A 15,518-nucleotide genomic window follows, 5' to 3' on the forward strand; every position below is an offset into this window, starting at 1 on the left:
CTATATGTGACACGGCCCTTAAAAAATACCTGTGAGCTGAATGAACATAAAACAGAATTGAATGATTTTCTTATTAATGGCAATGGTTAACGTTGTTATTAGGCAGCACGAATTGAATGGCAAATATTTTTATTCCCAGGACACAGATGATATATGCTTGTTTGCTTTTACAATTACATGTATGATGAAGTATTCCCATGAGAATTAGGTCCTCTGACATACAATAATCTGTGGTTTAAAACAAAAAAATTAATATGATCAGAAAAGAAACAAGATTTTGGGTTTTCTACTAAGCAATATTATTCAAATATCTGAGCACAGATTTTCATGCTGGACTCCAGCCTGATCCTACTTTGAGCAAAAAGCACAGGGAAATGCTTGTTGCCTCACATAGTAACAGGATCCAGCTAAACACCACATAGCACAGCAACGGGCTGTCAGAAAGGCCAGGATTTCATTTTCACGTAGGATAGATCAGAAAATTTTCAAGTGTATTAAAGCTCCTCTTTAAATATTTCATGTAAAGAATATACAATAACAAATAATAGAGCTAGGTAAATAAATAATGTTCTGCTTCAGTTGCCTGGGATGCACTTATCCCCTTTATGACCATTTGAGGCTGCACTGCATTTGTTTGCTTTCTGATTTCTGCCACCTCACTTGCACTTAAAGAATTTTCTAAGATTGCAAAGGTGGAGCTGTTCATTTCTTATGTCTAGCCTTCCTTAACAGCTTAAAATAAATTCTAACAGAATCAGATAGGAAGTCTTCATCCCAACTCCTTATCACCTCTGTGTTATTGGCTCCGTAGTAATCCAAGCTAATGGTATTTGGTTATTGCCCTGCTTAACGGTACACTAAACCTGTGTCTGCAATAATACTATTTATAAGAGTAAATTAATTCCTCCTCATTCCATTCACTAATATTTTCTATTAAATTAATGCTGGGGGAAGAGCGATTTGGTACATTTCAAACCCTGCAGAAGTAATCAGAAAACATTTAGGAATGTCTGCAGTTGTAATGGGAGGAATAGAAAAGAAAGCATTTTATTATGCTGATTTTATCCTATTTCTCTTGACTGGTGTTAACTAATGTACAAAATCCCAGGCTCATCTGAGAAAACTGATCTGTGAATTTTCAAAATTCCCTCTCTATAAAATTTGAGCGGTGGGGGTGGGGGAGAAAGAAGTACTTCATACTTTACTAGGTAAGTTCAACTCTACTAGCTGCCAACAGCATGAAGGACTTGGACATACTGTTAAACAGAGGAATGAAAACTACTCTAAGAGACAATACCAATCTAAAAATCCAGTCATTGAGAGCTTGCTTCATGAACTGAAGCTAATTAATGCTCTCATGTAGGGTTGAACCCAAACCATCAGAATGATAGCAGCTCCATAGCTGAATTACTTTTTTAGTATGTTGCCACTTAAAATTCCACCCAATCACTTTGAAAGAATTGAACACATGATTAAATCTTTCTATGGGAAGGAAGAAGACGAACAATTAAAATGAAAACCTGCTGCAGCAATTTTTAAACCAGAATAATTTCTCCATACAGATGTCTGGAACACAAAAATAAAAACCAAGAGCAGATTGAGCAGATTCCTTTACCTGAGAAATGGGAAACAGGACAGATCATTCTTACAAAAGTATCTGGAGTATTCACAAGTTACATGCCGATTTTGCAAAATGACTCTAACTTGGGGTACTATGACTGAGCTTTCATGTCCTTCCAGTCTATCTGCATTCCTATCTGCTCTTGTTTGTATACTTTGCTTTCTGAGGGAGACAAGAATGAGATTTCGATGTGTGTTTAGGCTGGGAGACAATGATCAGATGTATATGGCTATAAAAACACATCTGCTAATGTCTCTGAAAGATGCTACAGCTGCTTAAAATCATAATATTTATTTGTCTAGCTTATCAGCTAGATCAAAATTATATTTACAGCTGGATTTCTCATCAAATACACAGCATTAAGAAAGTAACATTTCAAAAGGAATTGATTTAGGAGACTAAATCACATCAACTTTCAGTAGAATGAAGGCATCTTTGTGACATAGATATTACTGAAAATACAAATCTGTGTCAAACGTATGAGGCTTTTCGGGCTCACTGTGTTGGGAAACAGTATATAGGAACTGGGAATCAGCCAAAGGCCTGAAAGAGAGAAGAGGCAGAGGAAGTGTAACAGGACACGTCATTTGTAGTGACTATTGTTAGTGAGGAATGGTTTTCTTCTCAACCAGGAATAGCTGGAAGACTTGCCGATGTTGCCCTGAAGGAGCATTAATGTTTTCTTTTGTTTGGTGTTTGGACTGCCTTAGAATTTTTTGTTACATATGCAAATGAAGCCAGCTTGTAAGACTCAAACCAACCTGGCTTTGCCAATCACTTGTCTTAGTTAGGGGAGCACACCTAGGCACTGAGGTCATAGTCCATGAGCAAAATGGTTCTGGCAGAATGGGTGGTAGGGCAGCAGGAACTGCAAGAACCAGTAAAGCAACAGGAAGCCTAGTGACAATTCTTATTCTGACCATTGGACTAGACTTAGACATGACTGTGGTAACACACAAGAGAAGGAAATACTAATATGGCAGCAGAACCTTTACAGATGGTTTGGAATGATTTGTGAGGTCCATAAATGACCCTGGGGTGCATGAGCTCTCTTTGTGTGTTTGCATTGGTGAGAGGCATGGGGCATAGAACTGCCATCCTTGACTGTAGCAGGCAGTGTGTGAGTGAAGATGCTTACTGATGATGATTTAGGCAGGCAAAGTTTCTTTTCAGACTCATAGCCAGGACACCATCATTGCAGTTCAGTATCTGTGCAGCTTACTCAGAAGCATGTTCCCCTACCGACTCAATGATTTTGCAACAGCTTCTATCTGGCACCATCCAGAGAAAAGTTTTGCTTCCAGCAGGTTATCTAGTCCTGAAGAAATGCGAAAACACAGAAAACTTCTAGGGCGATGACTGGCTTTAGACAACCAAAAGAGCCCAAAGCCTAAGATCCTGAAGTCCTCCTGATCTCCTAAGTTGGGCCCCATTCTGAGCTGTATTTATTTTTTTCTGTCCACATTGACACTGGGAGTCATGGTAGACACCAAAAAGGATTTAGGAGAGGTGAGCATCTCAGCAGAAAAGAGAGGTCCTTAGCGTATTTCACCAAACAAGTCACAGAGCTCATATGGTTCCATCATACTGTGTACCTTTGGCTGTATCTCAAAGGTCATTGGAGAGCTTTTAGAATTACAGTGGAAAGCACCCTGGTCCTGGAGTAGTACACAACTCAGTATTCCCAAAGCTGAATAACAAGCCCAAGGCATGTTTATGGGCTACGGCTGTGGACCACACCGTGTGGCCAAAGAGACAGACACTGAAGTCAGGTAAAGTGATGGTGGCAAATAGCTGACCCAGCTGCATACAGGTGTAAGCTGGAAAATGGGACCTATGAGACCAATTTCTAAAATGGGACAACAAATCAAGTTCTGTACACTTGCGTAACTGCCTGGAAGAAACTTTTCTTTTCTCTTATCCCTTCAAAATAGAATTAAAATCACATTCAGAATGGTGGCTCAGTGGAGGATGATGGTGTACTCCAGAAAAACAGTCTCTGCAGGCTAACTTGGAAAAGTTCCGTGTTTCTGGGGCAGGCCATATTCCATCACAGGTCACCAGACTGTTCACCTCACTTTATGGATGACTGGCCATTGCAAATGGGGTGCTAGTTCACCCCTTACAGGATTTTCAGTACCACAGGTAGATATCCTGGTGAGGATAGTACAGGATGGAGAGATCGGAGCTTCCCAGCACCAGATCTTGGTTCCCTGCAAGACAAGTTGTTGCTGTATTTCTTGTTTGCAATTTAGCACGTCTCAAGGTCATATATAGACTTCTCCCTTTACATTATTACACAGATGGTAGTCCCAGTGAATATTGAACCCGCTGAGAAAAAAGCAGAGACCAGAAGTCAAAATATGACCTGATATATCAGATGTATCATGTATCGGTCTGGAGGAGAGGTTACATCTAGTTGGATTCTTTGCCAAGGCCACAGAGTGCACTCAACCGCAACATAATTCGGTGGCAAGTGTTTTTTACCAAAAAGGTGATCAGATTTTGCTTTCGGCCAAAAAAACACCATCAAAATGTCAATAATTGTGATGTCTCATTTGAAATAACAAGGGAAGCTAAAATGTCATTTATTTAGTATGGAAATGTTGCCATGATAATCTACTGAAACTTTGGAAAATAGGGAAGATGTGTTAAACTCAGAGTTGCACTGTCCAAACTAACCTTAAGAAATCAAAGATGTAACTGGGCAGAGGACCTAAAAAACTCCTCAGAGAAAATCTATCACAGATATCAAAAGAGAAAGCTACGTGACTGGTTTAGAAGTTGCCATATGTTTTTATAACCAAATCAGCTGAGCACCTTGTCTTTCTAAGTAAGCAGAATCACTGCCTAAGTGCAAGAAAACATTTTGCAGGATGTTTATCAAAGTCAATCAAGAAACAGTTGTGGAAAATAGTTCACTTAGGTATATTTGGAAAGTCCCAATTATTTTAGTCCGTGGTAGCTGTATTTTGTATTGATTTCTATAAGTGTACTACTAAATGTAATATGTGAATTTGACCCAGCCTGATGCTCTGAACTGCTCAAATGCAAGCACCTTGGGAAATATTCAGTGGAAAACCAGTCTTGAGTTAATGAATGGATACTGGCAGAGTCTGTTAGCTCTGAAATCCCAGAGTTAGGCTAACAGCCTTTCCAGTCCCTAGATCAGTTGCACCTGCTCCATATGCTGCTGCTAGGGCTAGATGGAACATTTCAATAACTTACAGATGAGACACTTTGGTACTGTGGATATTTGGACACATATCTTTATCAGTATCACCTTGTGAACTGAGTCCTTGCACAGATAGCTCAAGTCTGTTATGACTTTTCCTCCAACAGTGTCACATAAATGACTGCAGGTTTTAGTTAATATCTAATAAGGTATTTAAACCCTGTGCAGCCTAGTTAATGTTGCTTTAATCAAATTAAATCACCATTTCCTCTCATTGTCTCTCACATCAAATATAAGCCACAAATATAAGCCACCTTAGAGTCCCCTGATGGCCTATTCTCACTCTTCTTATGATCCCTTGTTCACTACTGTGGCTGTACAAGTCAGTGAGCTACTTATGCAAGTGAAGCCATACTTTGCATTCCTGCTGATCTTAATTCCTGTTTTCAAGCCTTTTTATTTAACATAGAAACAGTTTCCAAGCTACTTAGAGCAATAAACCTTCAGACTCTTGCTTAGAGCTCCTTCTCTAATGCTCAGCTGTCCTTCCAAATCACAGCCAGATCCACATAATATAACCTTTTCTTTTGCAGCGTCAGTCATAGAAAACTCCTCCTATCCTTCAAATGCTTTCCTAAATTCCTCCTGCTAACAATTATACAGAGTCTTTCCCATGAGCCTGCTGATCCTGATCAGCACTTCACTCTTAGCATATGCTGAGGGGCAAGAACTATGTTTTCCAGTTTTACCATGTACCTATGTGCCTTGAATGAGGCCTGGGATGGTATGGTCTGGATGAAAACCACTTTAAAATATTCTTCCTGAACACTCCTATCAATACCTTGCCTGACCACTGTCAACAATATTACCATTGTCCTCCCATTTACTCACATAATCAGAGTATCATCATCACCTTGGACCTCTAATTGTACTCCATTCACAGCCACTGTCTTGCATACCTTTCTGCACAGCATCTCTAATACACTTGTTGATTCATGTAGTTAAAACTCTCATCCAGGCTTCTCAGCACTTCATGTCTTGCATACTGAAACTGCCTTCTCTCTGGCCTTCATAAATGCTTCCTTGCCCCACTTGTCATATCCAGTCAAAATTACACATCCTCCATCACACACCCACCTGTTGCTTTGGCCAGATCCCTTCTCTCTTTACATCTTCCACTACTTCCCCTTTTACATTGCAACATATGCCACACACCTTCATGTCCACTCTTCCCTTTACAACCCTTTCTGAGTTTGTTTCGTGACAACTTATTCACTGCTGTGATGTCAGTTCATTCATGTGAGCAGCCCATCTTCCAAACAAGCACCCTCATGTTTTTTCCCCTCTGCGCTCCCTGTAAATATCCACAAAGTTCCCTTATTGCATCCTTTGAATCCTTCTTCTGTGATCCTACAGGAAAACACTTAGGCTTGTGCCTTGCTGAGACCATGGCTTGTCACTTTGACCATGACTAACCTGGTACTTCCTTATTCTCTTCATCTGTCAGTATCTACTTTTTCCTCTTCTTTTAGGGTTTTCCTGACAGAGGTCATATCTTCTGCTATGTTAGTACAACTTTTGATATGCTAGAGTTCTGTTGGGGGCCTCTGGGTTTAACTACAATAAAAGAAAAAATCTATTCTAAGTTTTGAGTACAACAGTGAATAGTGTCTGTTTAATACACAAGGCTAATCAGATACATTCATTAGCAGTCTGAACAGAGCTGTAGCTCCAAATTAACTTCAAACAAGATTTTTGCAGGTGAAGAACCAGAAAGAAATCAGTTTATCTCCCATCTATCTCAGTTTTCAGATCATAGTATGACAGAATATATTTTGAAATGAGCAGATCACTACTGTTGTGTTTTCAAAGATGTTAGCATACTTTGGCTTAAAACCAAATCCAACCATCAAGGCTTAAAAGAATTAAAATGTATTCCCATATAGTGTAAATCAGCACAGCTCCAGTGACTTTAACAGAACTGTCACAATTTAAGGCAGGTAAAGCCCAAGCACAATATAGTTAGAGAAACCTCATATTGCTGATTAGGAGAGCAATTTCTTGCTGATGATTTTTACTTTCAGTTTAGCACTTCTTTTCGTATGAAATGATAGTTTTACTCTCTGGTACTCATCACTAGAACAATAGTGGTTGTTTGCTACCTCAAAAATGCATGGTCATAATGTTGTGGCAGCTAGAACACCCTAATGATGTACTATGTTTTATTGTACCAGGTGCAAAAGATGAAAAGGCAGACTTAAAATCTTAAAAATTAATGAAAGTTTTTCTTTTTAAAATAGATTCCGAAAGAATCTTCTTACTCTTTTCTTAACAAAATGTAAATTGTGTCCTAACCTACTTAGGAGCTTCCAAAGAGCAGAGCAACTGTGAATAACAACCTACCCTTTCATGTGGTACATTTAGCAAATCTGAATCTCCAGGTTTTGTAGTTTGGATTTTGCTTGCTAAATCTTCTTTCCTTGTTTACTGCAGGCTTCTATCATTGACCTTCTGCATTTTGTTTCCAGATATGGCATACATATTCTGGCAGCCAGACTCGACATAACGACATACAGTGGAGTCAGGAAACTTTTTGTTAAATAGTAGGTTGTGGTGTTCACTCACCATGGAACAAGGGTGGCACCCAGTGGCCAGAGAGCTTGGTCCAAATAATAATGCCCTGAAGTTTCTCCCTTCTGTATTTTAAATCCTTTTCCAGAATTTTGAAGACAAAAATCCTTCCATGCTTGAGCTCGCAGAATTGTCTCCCACCTCAGTATTTGAAAGACAAAAGAGAATTAAAGGTAAAAGGCTTCTTCCCTGTACTCTTTTCGAATACCTCACTTTCTTATAGCAGAGCATAAATCACAGGTGGTATGCACCTAGGGTAACACTTATTTCTGAAGGATCAGGCAGTGACTGCCTTGCTTGACATGAGCACATAAAAACAAGGAGTGCAAGGACCTTACCTCACTTTAATACATTGTATGGTAGGTCCAGATCAGGTAAACATGCATTTTTCATCTAAGCTGCCCTGCAGAACACTCGAAACAATAGGCTGCCACAGGGAAGAGAATCCGGAGGACATAGCCTGCTTTTTGATCCCTCCTTGTGGGGAACATAAAGGCTCTGTGTTTCTCCCAGTACAAGGGTGTGTTTTAACAGACAATAAATTAGATTGTTACACAGGCAGCATACACGATTGCATAGTGCGGCTATAAACACAGCTATCTTTAAACAAAATTTTGTGATAGTACAAATTTTATGTGCTTTTCAGAGGTTCATGTAACTTTGTATTTATTTTGCATTATATGAAATCAGAGTATAACAGTCTAGATTTCAGTTGATACGGTATGCAGTACTTTCAGTTAAACTCTTTGAGGGAGATGTTGCAAGTAGTGAGAAAGCTTTTACCCTCTACCTTTATTTCTTTAACTTAACACTTACAAAAAGAACTTCCATTTTGAAAATGCTCTGACAGAGTGCCTATTTAAGATGCAAACAACTATTACAGTCACGGGAAAACTTTCCAGCATAGAGACTCGGTATGTGGAAGCCTGAACATGACCAAACTCACTAAAACACAAATGTTTCAAAATTCTGTAAAATTCCAAATGCCAAATGGGTGACAATGGAACCTTAGCTTGCCTACAAACCTTCAGTTCACAGTGCTGCATCTTTTTTTTTATGTCTTCAGGCCTTACTTCTGGTCCTAAAAAAAAACAGTTCTATAGACCCACAGATTAAAGTAGGTGAGATTAGCCTTGATATAGTTCCTGGCATTCCTAATATTTTACCACAAGTTTTGCATTAACTTACATTCTTCCTAAATGCCCTGGAACACAGAATAGTATGATCAACTGGAAATCAAACCTTTCAACTAAAAATAAAGTTTCTAGCCTGGATGGCTACAGCTAAGAGCTTGATAATGTGACCTCGGTAGATTAAATGGCTCAGAAATCAAAAGGCACATCAGAAGAATCAAGCATTAAAAGAAATTCTAATGTTTTAAAGTAAATATAATGATTTTTAGACATCTGCTATGGCAATACTAAAAGCCATGGATTTTTGTATTTCCTGAGTTATGTTAGGAAAGAACTCAGCAGTCTGGGTAGAATTTTCTGCCAGGTTTTCTATTAACAGGAAGTCTTTGCTCCTTGAGTGTTCATTTTTTGCTACATTACATTACTGAAGTGCTAACAGAGAAAATACTGTTCTTGATCATACTGTAGCCTGATGGATCCAGTGGTACACTGACAAAAGTAGGAAGATTTTCCCCATGACTGGACTATTTTGCTTTAGCTGAAGAAACGGATGTAGTAATTCTGGTTTGGTTTTTTTTTTTACATTGCATGTAATCATTGATCGAGTAGAACTATTTTTATTTCAAAAAAGGTACTCTAAAATGCTTTGCCTCCACCGTCAAGGAACAAGAAGCTGTCTTAGGGGTCCTCTGTAAAATTAATACTGGACATTTCATGGCAGTTTTAGAAACTGTGGCTTCTAAAATTCCTGTGACTATAACTGCAAATGTACCTCTCTCTTCTGTTATCTCACCTCAACTTTTTCCCATTTGTTAATTTACTTCCTCAGCATTTTATCTAGTTCTTACATTAAGAATTTTCGGAGGGAGGGGAATAATTGTGTTGTTTGTACAGTGCCTGGCACAATGGGATCCTAAAATCTGCTTAGGAACCTTATGAGTAGTGCAATAGAAATAATAAACATGTTATGTTAACAAACAATAGACAGCAGTGTCTCCAAGAACAAGCCGAAGAATAGCGGCCTTGTGTTATGAAAACACTTCCAGTAGGGTGGAAAATAAAGATTTTCTTTATCTAACCTCTTTAAGGCTCCACATTTTCATACCATTCTCAGTACAATCTGGCCATTTACAAGTTCTCATCTTAAATACCTTAAGTTGATGTAAAATAATTGCCAAATAGATCTTTCTCTCTGAGAATTCTGATAGAGTATGGCATTTCAAGAGCATCGTGTAAAGCCCATTTTCTAGAGCAAGATGCTACAATGTACAACTATTAACATAATTCCAAACAATACAATCATTTTAGGTCAGAGATACTGTACTTTCTTTTTTGGGTGAGGATGTACAATTTTTAAGTTGCAACAACCTGAACACAGAATCAGTAAACAATTAGTATCTATTAATGAGCTTAGAAAGTCTGTAAAAATAAAAATTGTAAATGCCACTGAAATTCCACAATTATTGTGAAAACTTTTCACTGGTACAGATGTTTTTTCATAATTACGGCTGCAAGTTTGGTTTCAACCCTGCAATGCAGGCAAGTGAACCTGAACTGAAGCCACAGTAAAAAAAAAAAAAAAAGGAATTCCAAGTGATCCCATTAGGGTGTCTCTGCACCACTGATCATAGGACCTCAATCTGAATTTTTTCAGATGCTCAGTTTGTCCTTCCTTGACCTCTAATCTGTGGAAAAAGTGCTACATTTCTCATTGGTTTCAAAATTAGTAGGCTATATCTGTAATATCATGACAGAATTTTTCTACAAGGATGAAACAAGTCAGATAGTGGATTTGTGCTATCCTCAAAGTAAAGTATTGTACCATCATTCCAAAATTCTGTGTTTTTTGGTTATTTGTCCACAGCTCTCACTCTGGAGAAAAGAAAATCAATAAAAAACTTCCTTAATGGATTCTTGGGCTGAGCTCCAGTATCAAAATGGAATTGACTAAAGTCTAATCTGAGGGGTCATTAAAGTTTTATTATTGCTATTTATGGTAATACTCTCCATATTCTAGGTGCTTTCTGATCATTTAAGGACTGTCCTTCACCATGGCACTCATAACCTTTTACTGTTACACAAGTAATTAACAGAAAGGCAGTCCTTTCACCAAAGACCTTACATTCAATGTAGGTAAGACAAGGCAGTGAATGTACAGAGACAGGCACCGGACCTCCCAAGGATCACATGGCAGATCACTGGAACAGCTGGAAACAAAACCCTGTCTCCCCACTCCATGGGATACTGCCTTGTCCAGGACACCACAATGACTCTTCAGGTTTTTCCTCTGACAGTGTACACAGGAGAACGAATCCTTTCTTAAAAGTGTTTCTTTAAAGTATTTAAGTATATTATATCTTACTATTATTACAGTAAGAGTTATGGCCATATTACATACCTAGAAACTTCAATATATGCATCTAACCTAGGAGTATGTACTATGATGGAACAATTTTTGTACACAAAGACTCAGTAGGCTTCTAAGGTTGTGAGATGAAAAAGCTCAGCCTAGCTATCAGTTAAATATGAAATGTATTATTAAAACAATGGTCTGATAACATTTTTCATGTACTGAAAGAAATACTAAACTGGCAGTTTTTTGCTTTAGAGTTAAAAGAAGGACTGGATGCCTTATTTGGTCATAAAGCTGATTCATCCCATGCCAGTTTTACACTTGCTCTTGTTCAAAAGATACCAAGCAGAAAAGAAAAAAATTCACCATTACATTTTTTTCTTGTTAGGCCCTTCTTGGAATTGGGTGAAGAAACAAGTATCATTTGAAATCCTACATTTTCACCAACAGGTGGAGCTTGCATTTAATATTTCAATTGTAATGATTTTATATTAAAAATATATGTATTGACAAATCCTTTATAACTCACACACTCAAAATTCCAGTATTTCAGCTAAGTAAGATTAAGATCGTGACATGCTATTCCAATATTCCAGTGCATGTAAACAGTAAACACTGGGCTGACTCCTTGTCTTATAGATATTAATTACAAAACACACTTTGCTTTTAATGACTGCATGATTCGATCCATTTCCATTTTTTTTTAAATCTGGCCCCTCAGGATTGTATTATCATTTCTTTTGACTCCACAAATGCTCACACACGTATTATTGATCTTCTATGCATAGGTTTAAACCATGACAAACTCTGATTGACCTTAGTTAGAACAGGACTGAACCCATATTGTAAAAAGACAATGATGTGGATACTGTGGGGCCAACTTCTTCCACTAAATTCTTAACAGGACAATATTAAAGTATATTACAGGACCTGCTGTTATGCTTTAACTAGGGATATGTTATTGATGGTATAAGCTTTACCAATGCACAAAACTATTTGGAATTACTTTTTGGAAATCCTTTAATGATATTCATTTTCTAATCTCTACCTAACAAAATCCTTGATTACCGGTGTCTTTTTAGTAATTACTTAGCTTCCTGGAAACATCTTTATGGAATTTATTTACACTGTCAAAATCATCATCAAGCAAAGATTCATAAATTTAAAACAGAAAAAAATCTTAAAACCCAACAATTGTTCTACAATACTGTGGAGAAGTGGACCTCCTTAATCCACTGTGATAAAGGATACTGCATACGTACTCTGCCAAAATGGCTTCTGATGGCATCAATGAATTCTATGATGACCAGAACTGGGGAACATTGAAAGAATATATACATATATATATGTGTGTGTATGTAGATATAAATACACACAAACACACATATATGTGTATGTAGGTACAGTATATTTTGTAGCTGAAATTGTATCAGAACATACAATTGCCCAGTTTATATAAGGTAGTCATTCATAGGAATACTATTTTTAAATCTGTTACTTCAAGATGCTAAACCAGAAACTCCCTCTAAGAGCAAGATATGGGCACTGTAAGGCTCCAATTGGAAGAACTTTGTTTCAGAAATACTCATCATCTGTATCTTAAAAGGAAATTAAGAATGCTGTAGGTTCTGCCCATACTCTGAAATTATTCTCTAGAGACACAGAGATGAGAGTATTTGTCCAGACTAGCTGAAAAATGGCCTAGTAATCAGTTCATTTAAATTAAAAAAAAACCAAACTTCTGTTGTAAATATAAAGTGGAAGTCAATTACAAATGCGATGGCTTTCGAAAACGTAACAATTAACATCCATGTGCCGACTCCCAGAGCTTTGTAGATTACATTTTTACCTATATGAAAACATGTCAGATAAACTGAGTTACCATAGAGATTAATAAATTATACTTTAACCCATAATGCCATAGCAAACCTAGGGTATTTTTTCTTACACCGTTTTACTAGTTTTTATGTGTTTTAGATCATCATGGATGTGACTGAAGCACAGTTACTGTCATTCTAGGCCCACTTTAGCAGCGCATCTCTGAGAAGGACTGCAATGGCTGTGACCGAAGCGCTGCTCCAGGGGCCTCCAGCACAGATAGTGCAGCACACACACACACACACACACACACACACACACCCCCTTTGGCACTAACACCAGAACCACGGCAAAACACAGAAAACTTTTTAGAAAGTTTCTATTACGTGTGTGGAAAGGGCAAGCCAAGCCCACTCCCCGCTGCTTCAGCCGCCACCATTAAAAAATGTGAAATAACAAGGGATAAAGAGAGGGCAAAACCAAGCAAGACCTCACGCACACACTACCGCCAACGGCTGCCTGTCCGCGCATGCGCGCAAGGAACGCCTGCGCGCTCGCGCTGTCGTGCCCTGCGCGCATGCGCGGACAGGCAGCCCCGCCGCCGGGGCCCCGCGGCACACCGCCAACCAGAGCGCCGCACAGCCGCTTGCGCTTTGAGGAGGAGCCGGGAACGGGTAAGGGAGAAGCTTCCTTTTCCGGGTTAGGTCCTAATCTACACTCGTAAGAAAGCCCAGCGCTGCTTGGCTGCTGCTCGTAAGGTTTCCTCTCCGCAACCGCAGAGGGACGAAGGACATTTGCGTCTTTGCCGTGCTTTGGCTCCCGTCCGTTAGCCGGCTCCGCGGGGCGCTGGACTCTTGCGCGAGCCCCAGGCTTCCCCGGCCACGCCGGCGGCCTCTGCGCTTGCGCCAACTCTCCTGGACCCAACCACTGCGCGCGCCGCCAACAGGAGCACGCGCGGTGCCGGCGCCTGCCCAGAAGGCGACGATCCTCGGGGGGCGGGGCGCGAGGTGCCGGCGCGAGTTGGGCGGGGAGCGGCCGTGTCTTCCCCGCCTGCCCGGGGCGGTCTCGGCGGCTCGGGCGGTTCCCGAGCGGAGCCTTCGGGGAGGGCGGTGTGGCGCGACTGCCTGTCGTGGGCACCCGAGGCTCTGTGCCTCTCCGGGGAGAAACTGCCGGGTCCCCGGGACGGCCGCTGGGTTGACAAAAGTGACTTGTGTCTGCGCTGTCTTCGGTGCCAAGTGCTGTTTCTGAGAGCTGCTCCCTGTGGCAGGTTTCTGTGCTGCTCTCCCAGACCCCTGTGTGCATAAGCAGCCGTGAAAGGACAGAACAGTGTCTGTTCTGAAAGCTTACCCCTTCTTCCTACAAAATCATCTGTTCATCCAAGGCTTTGCCCTCATCAACCATGGTCATGAGACACCATGCTAAGATATAGAAAAGCTGAAGGCTGTCTCTTTCTGGACAGTCCATTGCCTGTTGGGGCTGTGTCTCTGAAATGAATAAGGATTGTGTGCTAGGCCTTGCAATGTAAGCACTTTATGCTGGAATTTGTTAGTCTGGAGGTCTATAATGGTGAGGCTGTGAAGGGGGATGTGTGTTGAGATCAAAGGTGTCCACAAAATGTTTTGACCTATCGTCCTGAAAGTGAAGAGAATTTTTTAAAAAACAGTTAATACTATGGCCCACACTTGAGATTCCTTATCTTTGTTTAGAAGAGTAAGTGATTCAGTAGGAAAGAAAGTTCCTTTTATTTCTTCTCAGGGCAATTTTCATTAAATACTTATTAGCTATATGTGACACCTTAAATTCTAACACACTGCCTGTAATGTTTTTCTTTTTTTAAGTAATAAAAGATTGAAATGGAGCAGTTACAAGAGGGTTTTGTGTTGCTTGCTGTTTTGGCAAACCTAGGTAACACCACTATTACTGAAATACAACAACTACATGCTTAGCATAAGCACTGCATACAACGGTGAAAATACTGATGGTTAACATTCAGCATGTGTATGATGATTTGTAAATCTTGGCTTGGTTTGTAAACTTAATAGGGTTTTTAATACTATATATACTAGAATCTATTGCATATACCAGAATCATCTTTTCCTTGCCTGTTTAGGAGGAAGGGACAATAGTTTTGGCTGATGGCTGTTCCAGGAAAGATGGCTGCTTTCCGTCTGCCTCCTCTGCCAACTATTGGAGAGATTATTAAACTCTTCCGTCTTCGAGCACAGAAACAACTTTCCCAGAACTTTCTGTTGGATTTGCGATTGACAGGTGAGATATTTTATTTTATGTATTTTTAGCTACTGTAAAACATGTTCTCTGGTTTTCTTCAGAACTGAGATTGCGGCTGAGGTTATTGACAGATGTCATCATGCAAATGTAAACTCACAATGGCTCAGTGGTAAACTTCTTCTAAAGATTTGATTCTGTGATTTCTATAAAAAGTAGTTTCAGCTTAGTAATTTATTTTATTTGCAAAATCCAAGGAACTGTGTTTCTTTGTAGAGTAAATGATGTAATTTTTAGGTAGAAACCATGTTCCTATATTAAAAGTTGAGTTACTGACTGAAAATGCAAAATTCCAAGCCTTGGTAATACTATTACCATTCAAGCGCTGTCATAATTTGTAAGTTTGATTCAGAAGTGAAAGGGTTTTTTTTTTTCAAATTTTTGTGTATCATAAAAAGTACTGTAACTTACTGTGTATTTTAATTTACTGTATACTGTGATTAGGAAGGTCATGTATCTCTGATTACTGGGAATGTTGTAGCTTTTTAAGCCACTTGCATT

The 15,518-nt window shown here is 39.4% G+C and overlaps 1 protein-coding gene across 5 annotated transcripts in view; it reads left to right on the forward strand.

Moving 5' to 3' along the window:
• Window positions 1–13,296: 13,296 nt before the first annotated feature.
• Window positions 13,297–15,518, forward strand: part of TFB1M (transcription factor B1, mitochondrial) — a 29,825-nt gene continuing 27,603 nt past the window's right edge. The window contains exons 1-2 of one of the 5 annotated variants that reach the window (XM_026122250.2): window positions 13,297–13,405; window positions 14,842–14,999. In XM_026122250.2, the coding sequence (XP_025978035.2) occupies window positions 14,867–14,999 (133 nt within the window). In that variant the 5' untranslated portion in view covers window positions 13,297–13,405; window positions 14,842–14,866. The other 4 variants (XM_026122249.2, XM_026122252.2, XM_026122251.2 and 1 more) reach the window with 4 other exon arrangements.

The sequence above is a fragment of the Dromaius novaehollandiae genome, chromosome 3 (assembly GCF_036370855.1).
Source record: "Dromaius novaehollandiae isolate bDroNov1 chromosome 3, bDroNov1.hap1, whole genome shotgun sequence".
NCBI lineage: Eukaryota > Metazoa > Chordata > Aves > Casuariiformes > Dromaiidae > Dromaius > Dromaius novaehollandiae.